Source organism: Gobio gobio (assembly GCF_949357685.1).
Source record: "Gobio gobio genome assembly, chromosome: 15".
NCBI classification, from domain to species: Eukaryota; Metazoa; Chordata; class Actinopteri; order Cypriniformes; family Gobionidae; genus Gobio; species Gobio gobio.
Window position 1 is genome coordinate 7,400,663 of NC_137108.1, and position 15,487 is coordinate 7,416,149.

General features: G+C 38.0%; 1 protein-coding gene across 1 annotated transcript in view; it reads right to left on the minus strand.

The window, feature by feature from the left end:
* rpa2 (replication protein A2) overlaps positions 1–15,487 on the minus strand; it is a 51,904-nt gene that overhangs the window by 10,639 nt on the left and 25,778 nt on the right. Inside the window, exons 7-8 of the mRNA XM_079837366.1 lie at positions 15,359–15,481; positions 15,004–15,098 (exon numbers count right to left, since the gene is read on the minus strand). Coding sequence (XP_079693492.1) covers positions 15,004–15,098; positions 15,359–15,481 — 218 coding nt within the window. The remainder of the gene's footprint in view (positions 1–15,003; positions 15,099–15,358; positions 15,482–15,487) is intronic.

Here is a 15,487-nt window from a genome sequence, read left to right on the forward strand (position 1 = left end):
CAGTTCACACCATAAGCGCTCAGGTTTATGCTATGATTATTTGATGCTAAATCAACTAATGTCTTTATATACAGCCAAACACACTTCATTTGTGCCCTTTCTGCTCTGTGTGCGTCACTTTTCTCTCCCGCTAAAGACGTAAAGCACTACAAGAGCTGCAGATGATGCGGTTATTTTTAAAACAGGAGCAGCAAAAAATAAAAATATACTTTTGTCAAAATGCTATAGAAAATGAGAATACTTATTGTAGTCTTCTCAAAATATATAACCAATCACACGCGATTCTGTTGAGCTTATGAATGCAATGTCTAATAATCAGAGGCGTTCAGATTAGCCATGGAGTTTTGTTCAGAGCGCACTGAAATCTGCACTATCATCTAAAACAACACAGCAGAGATGTATGTGGGAGATTCATTCATCATACAGGGATTGATTCGAAAACAAAGATCACAGCAGAACCACAGCGCATCTGATGTGACTGGCATAAAGTTGGCTTCACGTTAGATATTCACAAATTTATGGACGGTCTCTAAAGTTACATACGACATGGTATACACGTTTCTAACTTCAATAGCATTTGAAGAGAGTGACTTACAGTCACTAAAACCAACTGTTAAGTGTTCATCTAGGTGTCCGGTATGATGCACACCTTTTAGATTTGTGATAATAAATAAAATACATATCCATATTTCATATGATTTGAGTTTATTTCACTAGGCTACTGTATGGGCTCATACACAAAATACGCTAGATTTAAATAGAACACTGATGAGAATGATCTTATTTTTTTCAGACAAGCAAATGTTAGTGTTTCTCTGTCTAGATTAAGGAGCTTTACACACATCGGTCTATTTGATGACCGGCCAAGATTCGGGTGTGTACGGTGGTCATTTACATATAGCCAACAACAAATTTCCCAACAACAAAATTGTGGGCAGTGAAAATGCTGGGTGAAAGCAGCCGCCTATCCAGTGCTCGCTACTGGTACGGTAATGTTTTTAAAATGTAAGTATCGACTTAAAGTATTGACCGACTGCCCAAATTCTTAAGTGTGTCCATGAGGCCTAGGATGAGGACACTGCAGGAAAATAATGCAGGCAACATGGCAAATGTAGTATGTCTAGGACTATGTCTAGTACGGCTACAGACATGCATATGCCATGGAACTGTACTTTTTTAACAGTCAAGAAAAACTCATGAGACCTTTCACACAGAGCTTGTTATCTAGGGTAACAGCTCAAGACGAGAAAATTACACTTCACAGTTTTATTGTCTTCTTAACATATACTAACAAATCTTCACACGCACACACTTGTGTTTGTCTGACACAGATATTCTGCAAGATGTGCTGCTCTCAATCATTGTGAGATGAGAATTTATAATTAATCTTTCTACAATAAATGCAACCATGAGCATGCAAACAAATCATCAATGGTTGGTACAAAGGGTGGTCATTAACTCTTTCCACGCCAGCGTAAAAAAAAAAAAAAAAAAAAAAAGTTGTCAGCCACTGCCAGGGTTTTTGATCATTTTCACAAAAATGTAATGGCACATAGAATATTTTGTTGTATGAATATCTGAGAAAGGAATATATCAAGAGCAGACCCTCTTTTTAAAAAAACAAAACACGTTTTATTCCAGCTTCATGCATTCCTTTTTTATCAACACTTAAATATGGGTAAGTTTCATAAAAAAAGCTACAGTTTGAACAAAAAGCTGAGTTTTTGTCAAAGACTACATCCAGTTCAGATTCAGAGCGATGATCAAACACAGATGTAGTAGATCGCGTCCATCAACACCCCTAATGCTTGCACATTCCTATAGCTCGTTCTGGGTTGACACTTCATTCAGTGACATTAGGCAGTTTTGATGTAGATGTTGATGATCACGTTATTTTATATATGCATCTGCTTACTTACAAACACTTGTTTTTTGCGTCTTCCTTGCCTGTTTTAATCAGGAGATTCTGTACTCATTCAGAAGATGCGTAATATCGCACCCTAGCGTATAAAAATGAAAACAGAAAATTACGTGTTTGGCGGGGAAAGAGTTAAGATTGCACGTATTTGTGCTCATATATGCTGACAAACATCTCATACTCATTGCTAGGTTGCAATCCAAAAAGGTGTTTTTTTTCCCCCACCTGGCAATCTGCCGGGACCTTACGTGGTAATCTAAACATCAGTTTAGAAGATGAGCCGCGAGAAGCATGGCTACACTTTGTAAAAACCGAAGACAAAGCGAAGTGTAATTATTGTAATAATCTAATATGTTGCAAGTAAGGTGTCACGTCCAACATGTCTAAGCATCTGTGGTTGGTTCACCACGTCGAAATAAAACAATGCACAGTGTTTGATTCATTCCGAGTGCCGAATGCCCTTCATTAGCCGGCACTAGTATGGCGACAACGCCACAAAATGTTGCGTGAGACACCATTCTCCCTCGCTTCGAAAGGAAAGCTCACACAAGAAAAGGGTCACACAAGTGTCACAGGTCGATCACAGCGTTCATAGTCAAAGGGTTGCACCCCTTTTCTGTTGTCGAGTCATCATCGTTTAGGTAGGTGTTACATTATAGGGGAATTATTTTTAAAACAAATTTTTAAACCAGCCTTTTAGCAATGTTTTTTTATTCCTAGGGAGATGACAAGGGCACTCAACCCGAAGTACACCCTTCCAGGGATAGCTTGTCCAATGTCTTAATCCCTGCATTGTACAAGGTTGGAAAGGCAAACTTAATAATGGAGCTAACTACTGTAGGAAAAGTTGCTCTGACCAGCGATAGCTGGACAAGTCTGTCCGAAGACCATTATCTCACAGTGATGGCACACTACATACTTGAAGGGGAAACGAGACAAAGCTCTAACAACAAAAGCATTATATAAAGCACAGACGCCCTGTCTGTGCTTTATATACTGCTTTTGTAGTTAGAGCTCTGTCTCGTTTCCCCTTCAAGTATGTAGTGTCACACTACATTCGCTGAAGAAATAAGTGGCGTTTTGCAAGAATTTGGCATAATGGATAAAATAGTGGCTGTCACTGTTGATAACGCTGCCAACATGGATGTGGCGATAAAAAGTCTACAATTCATAAAGCTAGGTTGCGTTGCCCATACACTTAATCTTGGAGCTCAGAGTGACATCAGTGGCAAAATGGACAGCAAAGAGCCGGAACATTGTTGTTTGGATGAAGAGGTCATCTATAGCAAAGACTGCTCTGGGAAAAACAAGTCCCAAGTAAGAATTCCTCTAGTTACCAGCACTGTATTATGTACATTATAAAAATGTATATAGTATGTAAATAGAATCTTGAAGTGTATAAAGTTTAACATTTGTTTTATCAAATGTAATCTACATTTCATCTCACCCATGCTTCTGTTTTAGATTTGCCTCAACACTCACTTATTCTTGACGTAAACACCCGCTGGAATTCCCTCTACTTGATGATAGAACGGTTTCTTGAACAGTTGCCTGCAATTCAGGCAGCCAGCTTGGATCAGCGTTTGAGAAAGCCGATAGAGAGGGAGCGGTAAGCAAGAAGAGTTTGCATAGTTCTTTGCTAGGAGTCATGACAAGTCAACTTTATTTATATAGTGCTTTTTACAATGCTGATTAGGGCTGGACGATTAAATGAAAACTAATCGAAACCGAAATTTAGAACCTCTAACCAATGTAATTTTCCCATGTCGGTTATTCCGGTTTTAGTCACGAGACTCCGCCCCGTCAGTCACATCAAGTGCAGTTTGCAGGCACACGGAAAGATGCAGCAGTTATCTGTGTTTATAGATGCTCACAATTACTATGGTAATTGCATGTTTTACACAGTTTATACAGGTCAGTTAATCGCCTTTCTTATATGTGCTGATACACACACAAGCCCCGAAGCCAGATCACTTTCACTTACGAAGTTTGTCAATTAAATGCGTTTAAAGGCTTGCCAGTTTGAACATTAAAGCGATTGTGCACTATTCAAGAACAACAATACGGAAAACCTGTGTTCAGTTCTCATGAGCTTTTTTCTGTGACACAGAGCCGAGCCGTGTCGTTAAAAACGCACGCCCTGAAGCCAGATCACTTTCACTTGCGTCCTCACAAAGCTCTGTTATGTGTATGTGTTTTAAGGCTTGCCAGTTTGAACATTGAAGCGATGTTAGACCATCAGATGTGTATCATGTTGAACTAATGCCTGATATATTGTGACACAGTAGTTCGCACATCACGTGAAGATCACGCTCCGAGAGCAGCGCAGAAACTCCTTGTCAACGCCGCCCTGTGATTTATCACTAAAGTAGCTTAGAAACTCAACTGTTATAGCATAGATTTTAATACCTTTGAAGTACAAACCACAGCTTCATAATGAATAGAGACGTATGACTAATTCACACACACGATCACGCTCTCATTAACGCATTCAAATAAATGTAATGTAGGCATACTGTGCTAATTTATCTGTATCTGATGTACAACAAACAGAAATCTGCCCCATTGACAATAACTGCTGAAAGTCAACCATTTCCTTCAAGTATCACAAAGTAAAATCACAAAGAAATGCACTTTCATAAGAAAAAAATATCCCACCTTTAATAGTAGAAAATATTTACAGTACAAACCTTATCAGTGAACTATGAGGGGGAAAAAAAGGAAAGAAAAAAGAAAAATAATCATTCATTAATCGTAATCAAGGTCAAATGTTTAATTAATCGAGATTTTTATTTTTGGTCAAATCGTTACAGCCCTAATGCTGATTATTTCAAAGCAGCTTCACAGTGTTAAACAGGAAAATAATGCAACACAATTTGATTCGGCTGTACAGCCGCTCTGGAGAAAACGGTGATGTCATCAGCTCTTTGCAATTATCATACAGTGACAATGTGGGAAGATCAGTAATTTAGTTGATGTATGTAATTTAGTTTAGTAATTAAATTTATTTAGATATTTAGTTGAAAATTTTGTGTCCCCAACTGAGCAAGCCAAGCCAAAGGCAACCAAAACTCCATCAGTGCCTGAGCTTCTTTGCCGTTTTTTTTTTTTTATTCAGATTTTCTCGACTGACTGATGAAGATTTCAGAAAGGGAGAAGAGTTTGTCCGATGAGAATTTTATCCACCTGTTTCAGGGGGGCGCTACTTTAAAAAAGAACGTGGGTACAACTTCCGGTATTTTGTGTGCTAGTTAGTGAAGAGGCTAAGTGTTTTTTGGATCATTGGAAAGGTTTCAAAATGATAATTTTTACTATTTTTGTATCAGATGGTGCCACAAGGGTTAAGTGAAGATTACAGACCTGCCAACCTTGAAGAAACTTTATGAGTACACCCTACCCCCCCCCCACCCCCCCCACCCCCACCGCGGGCCCCCAGCGCACCCGACAGCCCACCGCCAATGTACGCTCTACCGTTGTCCACACACCAGTAAGTAATCTATGAGATACCTAACACTAAAATACATAATATACACAATATACTTTCACCAATTACGATTTATTAGTTACTCCATAACCAAATACAAGTAGACCATAAATGTTATACAGTTACTACACACCCATCATTGTGTTCAGGATATTATATACAAAAAAGGCTGATGATGGTTAAACGTCATACAAAAATAGAACCAAAGACAGATTAAACACAAATAGTAAGATTAATAACAAACTACCGTATTCAATAGCAAAAGTGTTTGTTTTCCAGTAGATGGCAGCAATCTTCCACTAAACTATGGCCCATTTCATATTTTCACTATGAATGAAACTGAGTAGTAGATATTTTATTTGAATTTGACATAAAATGTTGCTATTATATAAATAGACTATTATTACTAATTTATGTACATTTAATTTAATATTTAATCAAATTAAATATGAATTTTAATAAATAAATAAAAATGTATATAATTTAACACAACTACACAACTGTAGAGTAAAAACATTAATAAAAAACTGATATTCCATGCGTTTAAAAAAATCTGACAAGATTAAGGTAAAGTCACACTGTCTGGTGCCACTCTGGACAACCCAGCACAATTGTTAGCATAAAGTTTAAGGTAAAAATAATTGCCATTCATTTACTAGTATCTTAATACTATGCAATTAGATAAACTGTTCCTTCATTACATCACTTTACCTCTGTCTTTATCCACATTTTTCATCTTCCCTGCATCAGAGGGCTTTGGTCTTTTTGATACTGTAGGGTAGGCTATGGGAGACTATAATGCTAATTTATAATGTGTCATGTGAATTCGACCATCTGTCACAATCAGGTAACTTTTTGTCTACTGACGCGAGTTAAGCACCCTCAAACGAAAGCAATGCTTTCTACATTGAATGTGGCAAGACGCGACGCAACACAACACAACAGTTTATAAACATTTTATACCAGCAGGTCAAACAAAATCATACAAGAAACGAATTAAGGAGCTTGATATTACACAAACTCTATTCATTCATTAAAATTCGCTGAAAGTCAACCGAACAACTGTGCAACGTGCATGTTCACATTTTAATTATCCGACCATAACAACCCCAAAACTTGCCCGCTTGCCTTGCACATCTGGTAATAAACGATGGGCAAAGTTTTTCGACTATTTTTTTACCTTATTTTTTGCTCTGGATGTTATTGAGCTTGTAGAAGTTTAGCTCTTGCGTTCTTCTGAACATCTCGCGCTGCCATTGCCCGATGCCATTTTTATATCACTCCATAATCTGTCTATGTTTTAAATGCCTATTCCCCGAGTGGTAGGCTACAACGACTGGCTGTTTTAAAATATCTACGAGAAGTAACTTAGCCTAGGCCTCCATACTGACAGCTGGGCTCATAGCTTGCAGGTTTGCTTAGTACACTGTAACAATATTTAAGAATGCATATATTTTTTCCCATTTGATTGGTTCAACCGCCACTCGCCCAAATTTATTTAAAATATAATTTTTCGTCAAGTCATCCGCGGCTGTAACCGCCAACAGCGTATCTCTGTGAGGCGGTTCAGCCATGGCATGCAAGCCTGCAGTTATCCGGTCTGCCTAGCTTGCTTGAGGCACTGAAATGAAACGAACGCGCGCGGCGCGGACTCGAAGCATTTGTCTAGAAGGGGCGGGCATGTAAGCGAGGTAATGAAGCGCTCTGATTGGCCGAAAGCTTTTCACTCCACTTTCACGCTGTGGCTCAGCAGCAGAATCAACGTCATAGATTGCACTGAAACCGGCGAAATGCGAGATGCAACAAAATGCGTACATAGAGAGCAGCGAATCGTACAAGCGTACCAAAGGGTCAAAATGCGTGCCGAGTACGAAAAATGCGTACATGTTGGCAGGTCTGAGATTACTGTGAAGCAACATTTGCAACATGAATGACACTAAACATTTCAGTTTAGTACATTTATAGTTTAGTACAATTTTCGTGCCCTTAATTGTCCTTACTTTACTGACCTTCCACAAAAGTGCTGCTGCATGACTACACCAGCGTCCTGGCCCTAATTCATGAACAATCCGCGGTCTGTACTTCACCTGTCACTGATGCTAGCACACATGCCTTGTGATGGGATACGTGTAGGCTCAGGCTCGGCTCAGTGTCCGCTTTTAGATAGTTTCCGACAGATACTGATAAGCCTCTGAGCTTTTCAAATTGCTCATTGCCTTACCATCACAGGCTATTGAATCTAGAAATTAGCTCAAAATGCTACCTTACATGATACAAGGCCACTTCTTCACGTCATTCTCCCAACCAACTACGTTACCGCGGAGGGTAAAGGTACTGTTGTTTCACCCTTTTGAAAGTTCGTTGAGGTTGTGTTGCCACATTGTTAGCAAATTTGGATAGCTTGAATGACTGTCAACCGTTGAATGTCAATAAGCTTTGTTTCCATTCACCTATTTTTATGCACATTTTGGGATAACGCATAAAAAAAATGCTGAATGGAAACGCAAAGATGCGCATGAATTCTATAAATGCGCATTAAAAAACGTATGCGCTTGTTTGAGTCGGATAAATTGTCTATCCAATATGAAAACGTGCGCATAAACTACGATGGAAATGCATAAAGTCCTGCTTGTTTACTTCGAACTGGAAGACGCTCCCACTTTTGACGCAAGGCTTCATGGGGCGTAGGAAACTTGTGGATACACATCTACACTCTGCGTTTCTTCTGAAAAGAGCCCTACATGTGGTCAGATTCTACCAATACTTCAAAAGCTTGAAAAACACTTCACAGTTGTAGAGAAAGACACAGTGTTTTCATCCAGCATTAAGCAGGCTGTCTGGGAAAACCTGTCCAAGCGATACCAGGTAAATACGATTTTTAAAGAAGGAAAGGAAAAAAAGAATAATATGCTTGCTTGATGTCTTTTGTGGTTTTTAATAAATATTTGTCTTACAGAGGGATTACATCAGAAGCTTTCCCACGCTTTAAACACAAAGTTGAAGACAGCAGCACTGTCTGGGTCCGCGTTAAAGAAAAGCTAATGGTGGCACATCTACCAGAATCTACACAGGTGAAAACTGATGTTCACACACATAATATGTTGGTCTAATATCCTCCTCAGTTATGACAAAATACATACCTGTCTAAATCTAAATGGCACTGTCTCTAGTCAAGAGTGGATTGTGAAGAAGGGATTACAATGCAGTCAAATGAGGAGAGAAGAAAACAAAGAAAATTACACCACAGACAAGGGGGAGAGTGAGGAAGGGGATGATAATGTAAGTATATAGTAAAAAATAGCTACAATTATATTTGTTAACTAAAATCTTAATAATTTAACTGTATTTATGACTTTTTCTTAATGTTATAAGTAATACTACTGTTCTCTCTCTGTAGCCACATCCCTGCAAAAGAGCCATGACATCCCCATTGGAGGAGTTTTTTTGCAGCAGGTGGAAACAGAAAAACGCATATCCTTTCCTGTCAGATCTAGCTTCTTCATATTTATGTGTGCAGGCTGCTTCAACCCCAAGTGAAAGGGTTTTTTCCACTGCTGGAGATACTATTTGTCCTCAAAGATCTCGTATACTCCCAGAAAAGGCAGATATGTTGATTTTTCTAAAGAAAAAGAAAAATCTAAGCACTGGTGATAACTTAAGAAAACCCTTACAAGCCCTTGCACTCTTAAAAGCAAGTCCTATGCACTTTTAGTTGCAACCAACTAAAGTGTTGTGTATTATAATTTAACTTTAATTTAAGTTTTTTGAACATGTGCAGCTGAGCAGCTCAGTTCTTATGTAGCCTAGTGCTGGTTTTTGTTTGTTATTTGAGCTGAAACTAATGGCACAGAAAATAAACATGTTTGATATATTAATGTTTGACTTTTGTTGTTGTTGTTGTTTTTTACTACATTGGAATCGAAACTGGGAATCGATAAGTGGAATCGGAATTGATAAAATTAAAATGATACCCCACCCTACTACTGTTAGAGATAAGATATTTGAAGTGGCACAATCTGGATGGAGCTAGAGATATCAAAATAATCTGTTTAGTAGCAACAAAGTTCACAACTCCGCTGTGCTAGACTTTTTTTTATGCCATGACAAACTGTGCATTAGTGCTTTTTGTGGCCAGTTCTTTTAATAACCTACATACGTCTTCCTGGCAGCACATACATCATTGCAGCAAAATGACTTTTGAAAAGCTTGCTTATTGAAATAAGTAGGACTAAAGTTTTTTGTAGTCGACCAGTAGTTGTTCATTTAAGCCATTAGTTAACTAATATGCTACAGGACAGAATACTAGAGATGGGCATTTCAAGCTAAAATAATATTCGATGATCGCTGGGAAATTATTTGATTATTCTTCGAAAGTCGCACCCCTCCCCTGCATGCACACACACACACACACACACACGCATGTATAGGCTTGGCATGTGCCGGTATCAAATTTTCATGTTGCGATGAATTGCTGAAGCTTTTATCACGGTATACGGTATTATCACGATATTGAAATACATTGCAAAAAAAGTGTTGTTATACTATAGCAGGTTTAATAGCTTTCTTATAACAAAAATAACCAAACATTTAAATACAATAAAGCAATACATAAAAATGTATATAGTAAACAAATATTTAAAGTGCAAAGAATTATAAAGAACAATAGGTAACACTTTACAATAATCTCTCACTAGTTAATGCATTAACATTAACAAAGAGTGAATAGCTACATTTTACAGAAGTTATTATTATTTGATAACGTTAGTATATAAAAAAGCAACTGTTAGTGTTAGCTCAGGTCCATTAAATAATACAGTTACAACTTTTGATTTTAACAATGTGTTATTAAATGCTGAAATGTACATTTAACTAAGATTAATAAATGCTTTAGAAGTATTTTTCACTGTCAGTTTGTTAATGAATGAATTAACTAATGTTAAATAATGGAGCCTTATTGTAAATTGTGTGACTGAACAATAATAAAAAAATCTAAACATTCAAACAACAATATCTAGGGCATGTAGTCCAGATTAAAATATAAAAATGTTTAAGTTTAAAAATGAATAGCTTTAAGTCTTTAAGTATTTGGTGATGTGATGAGCACTGTAGCGAATACAGAAAACTGAATGGCTGTGTGTTTAGTAGTGCAAGTCTGTTTTGTTTATGAGGGTTATGTTCCATCAGCGCCCTCTGCTGTCAGAGAGTGAATGTGCGTCTCCTTCACTCGTTCATGCGCTGCTCATGCGCGTTGGGTTTGTTTACATCAGTGCGAGTTCCTCTTTGACGTGCTGTTTATTTTAAACGGTTGATGGGTAAAGTATTATTAAAATGCATAAAAAAAATCGGAATAATTCATAATAAATAATTACTCACAGTATTTTGAAGTGCCCACGATAACAATATTGTGCATGTTCATTATCGTGATATACTACTGTATTACTGTATACCGGCACATATCTAGGCTCCACACACATAAACAGAGAGAGAGGGAGAGAGACCATTCACATTTTCAATCTGTATGATAAATTTAAAATTTAATTAATTTATTTATTTATTAGGGAATAGGCTCTCTTAACTTAAGCATATAATGATTGTAACATGCTGAAACACATGACTCTTATTTGACATTGTCCCAAGTTAACCGTTATATGCCACGCAATAATACAGTGTGCGTGTGAGACTATGTGTTCTTCTCGTTTTTACACTGGCAGGTTCAAAACAGGGCACGGTTCACATGAAACGTTGCTAATGTGAAAGCTGTCATGCGGAGTAGAGCCCGGTCTTCTGATTTTATCGGCCGATATGAGCCTGTCACAGATATAACGGCATCAGAGTATATGCCATAGATATGAACGCGTGCCCAAAGGTCACACAGCGCGCAAATATTCACACAAAATTGTCAAAATACCAGTCTTGTTGAGTATTATCGTAAACATAGTCGGTTATGTCTTAAGTGAATGTAAATATGAAATGTGCCAGTCATTGGCAGCGTTTTTAGTCGATACTAAAACCGATACCAATCCGATACCAATGCAGTTTTGTTAAAAAAAGTCAATTTAGAATCTTTTGCCGTTTCTTTTAACAGTTTAACATTTCAGTTACTGTGTGTGAAGAACAATATCTCTAGTCCAGTGCTGGGATCTAACACACACCCGGTTGAAAGTAACACGATTTAGCAGCAAAAAACTCCAGCCAGATAAAGGCACTTTATGCGAAACCATAGACCGTTATCTACAGATCAAGCCTAACAACAGGACCATTGAATCATCTTGGAGAGTTTCATCATGTTGACTGTCGTAACCGAACGCGACACACAGTTTAAAGCTGAATGGAGAATGATTGACAGCTGCAGCGGAGGGAAGCATTTACGTGAACTTGAATTCAATGACTCAAATATTCATCTGTACCTCACATTAAACTATGGGATGGCTTCAGAACACTTATAATATAGTGTACGAAGCGTTGATGATGCTTTATAATGTTTTTTTGTGTCTTTTGTGGGGCACTGGGGCTTAACAATAACGCACAATATTATACGCACACGCACAGTATGGGATTTGGATCGGTCATGTCTGACCGATACCCGATCCGGCAAATAATGCCGTATCAGAGTGTAACCCTATTATTAGCTGTACGGCATTCTAGAAAGCTCATTTAGAAAGGACATTTTGCAAACATTCACAAAATATGAAGTGCCATTCGTCCTTGTTCTGGATATGAAGTTAGAGCACGAACAAATCCAGCGTTGTACTGACCCTCGTTGGTGAAGCAGTCATGCGTAAAATGGTTTACACAAATATATACAATTTTACCGAGATTCTTCAGCACATTTCCTTCAAAAATGAAATTCAACAACGGTGTTCCTCAGTGGCTCGGATGCTGAGAGTCTATGAGACTTGTGTGTTCGTTGGTACATCAACAACAGAACATTTGTAATGTTTTTTTTTTTTGGTGTAGACATTTTAATACTCTAGCTAGCTGATAGAGCGAGTAAACAGAAATGGCGGGTCTCTCACTCGGGGGTGTGTCTGGGCTTGCGTAGGAGTAGGGGAAATATGAAACTGCGCGTTATGAGAGATTGATAATGATTGATGGGGATTATTAAAAAAGTATTGGGTGGATTTTTACCATTATAGGCTGGTTGTTTACACACTGTGGACACACATCTGTGTTCTAACACCTTATAAAAGTGAATTTTGCATAATAGGTGCCCTTTAATGGCTACAACACGTATAGTACAGTACAGAGATATTTCATGTGGGAGCGGGATTTAAGCAAACTTAGTTTTACCAGTGAGCGTGAGCGGTTCATGAGTGGAGCGTTCACTTGGGCCATTATCAATTGAGTGAAGCACGCAGGCATTAGGAAACAAATTATTGAGTCTTAAGTCTCATGAGGATGAGAAATTTCACATGAAGCTTCCTATGGCAGGCAATAGAGGAAGCCCTTTCAGAGAAACGAGGGATGTGCTATTCTAACAGCTCATTCGCGGTAACAGAAGAGAAACGGAAACTAAGAAAGAGGAAGAGAAAGGTAAAATCTTTTGCAGGGTCAAGGTCCAAAACAAAAGCGCTTCCTTTATAGACCAATTTACAGCCGACGTCACACTGACGTAGTGACGCAGGTTCAACCGCACATGCCGGTTGCAAAAGACCATCTGGAATGTGTTATAATGTATGAAACACATTGGTTTAAATCGTGCTTTAGGCTATACATATAACAACAGTTGAATGGTTTCAGCAAATAAGCAGTTCAATTTGATTTAATGTTTGATTAAATTGCTGACACTGAATGAAAATAATGAAAATCTGAAAGAAATTTGAGAAAGTTTAAGATTAAGTTTAAGATATTTTAGTGTAGGCTATATATATAGTGAAACAATACTACAGCCTGTAAAACATTGAAATAAATATCAGTAAATAATGGTAATATAAATTATATAAGAAAGTTAAATATTAGTTAATATATTGGTTTATATTGGCGCTCATAGGCCGCTCTGCTCGGAAAGGGATGTAAACGAGCAGGAAAGAGAGCATCGTTTTTCAAATATCTTCATGTTTTCTCCTGATGTACCAAAACTAATAACTGTGGTAAAAGTTGTGAACAGCGAATTTATCTTCTGCAGGGTCAAGATCTTTAGGCGTTGTTTGATTATGCGCTGCGAGAGAAAGCTAAACTAAAAATATCCGGCATGTGTGAAATGCGTTATACACATAAACTTGACACAACTTATCAGTTTAATAACAAGCACAAACTGTGTTAAATAGTTTGAAGTAAAATGTATCTGTCCTACAGCAGCGTTTTCTACTTTACCACAGTAAATTATGCAAACTCCTAATTAAACGCAAACAAGGAAGAAATGTGCATAATCCCCTGTGAGAGACGTAAATGAAGATTTTGGAAAATAAATAAGAGATTCCATGTCCAGTAGAATAAAATGGAGTAAGCCTATTGTTAAATCCATGGAAATTGGTGACCCAACCCGCAAAACGTAGGCAAAGCTTAAATTTGGCTCAGCTCACAAAGCCTTCCTCTCTCGTTCGGCATGAATATAATGTTTTCCATTGCTGCGATGTAACATTTAATTGCGAACCTAATATTTATTTTGGAAATAAATGTTTGTGCTTCATTCGTGTCATAATATTCACGTAAAACAGCTTCACATACATAAAAAAGTGTTTTGGCCAATCAGCCACCGCAGTGGTCACGCTCAGCCCTATCATTGGGTGACAAACTATTGTCGGACAACATTTTGAAAATAACATAATCTATAATTAGTCATCTATAAATAATCAGTAATCTTTTTAAATCGTACGATTTTGTACCGTATCCATGTAATTTTCTATAGGTAAACGCCATCTCCCCTTGGTTTTCTGCAACCTATCTGCGCGCATCCTGTATGTTTACAAACAGTAAATTGGTCTAGAGCATAGACCGTAAAAAAATATGGACGACGCGACTTCATTGACTTCCGCTGACCAAAGTTGAAGCTTTCATAGGCCCGCTCACGGCGCTGACATCTTGGGACCGAGTCTGCGCAGTAGCGATCTCGGGACCGGAGTTGCGCAGTAGAGAACAGGAAGTAGAGGCGTGATTATCAAAAGCCCGCCCACACTCTCGCAGATGCAGAATAATTAATTATGTTGGTGTGAAATAAACAGTTATGGAAGTGTAGAAATTAAAGCTAAAGCTCCAATCTCCTCCCAAAAATCCTGAAAAAAGTCCGTTAGTGCCTCAGTGACAAGTTCACTCAGAGAAGCCGTCAATCTCGGCTGTCAATCATGACGTCACACCCCTCGTTTTTATAGCATCAAATAACTCACTAAAACTAAACTTATTTAAAAAACGAACACTTGAAATGAAATTATTGTAATAAAAACTGCCTAAAATGACAGAAACCATCTTTAGGAAACAATTATTTGAAGTGTAATTAAATTGTTTAGTGTGTCTCGCGCCCATTCAAATGCATGGAGAGGCGGGGTTTAGGAGCTATACTGGGACCGGCCACCGGGGGGCGATCGAGGCCCGAAAGCTTCAATTTCTGACTGGAGCACTACAGGCTTGGTCTAGAGAGACACATCCCAGAAGGAGGAGTTTTTACCTGATAACATTGACGCTCATGCTACTAAGCTTCTGCTTGAGGTCTTGCATGCTGATGCCTTGAGGCTCATGACAACTCTTGATCAGGCCCAAAACCTGCACAAAGACCACAAGCCAACATCAGCAAAACACAACTCTAAACTCATAATGACAGTCAAAAAGCCACAGACAATTGCAGTGTTGTATATATTTGTGTTATTTTTATGATCTAAATTTACGATCTATTTTTAAAAGAAAAAGACAAAATGTATGATATGTAATGTAGATGACTAATATATTTTATTGCTTCAAATACATATCACACACAAATACATTATGTAATGTAACTCTTGAAACAATGAAGAATTTTGACTCACCTGGTTCTGGTTGGCACTCAAACCGTTGACTAGCATATTAGCACCTGAATAGCTTCCTGCAGACCCCATGTTACCCATGCTAGTATTTGATGTGGACATCGTGCTTGTCCCTCCGCCCCCTCCCTATGA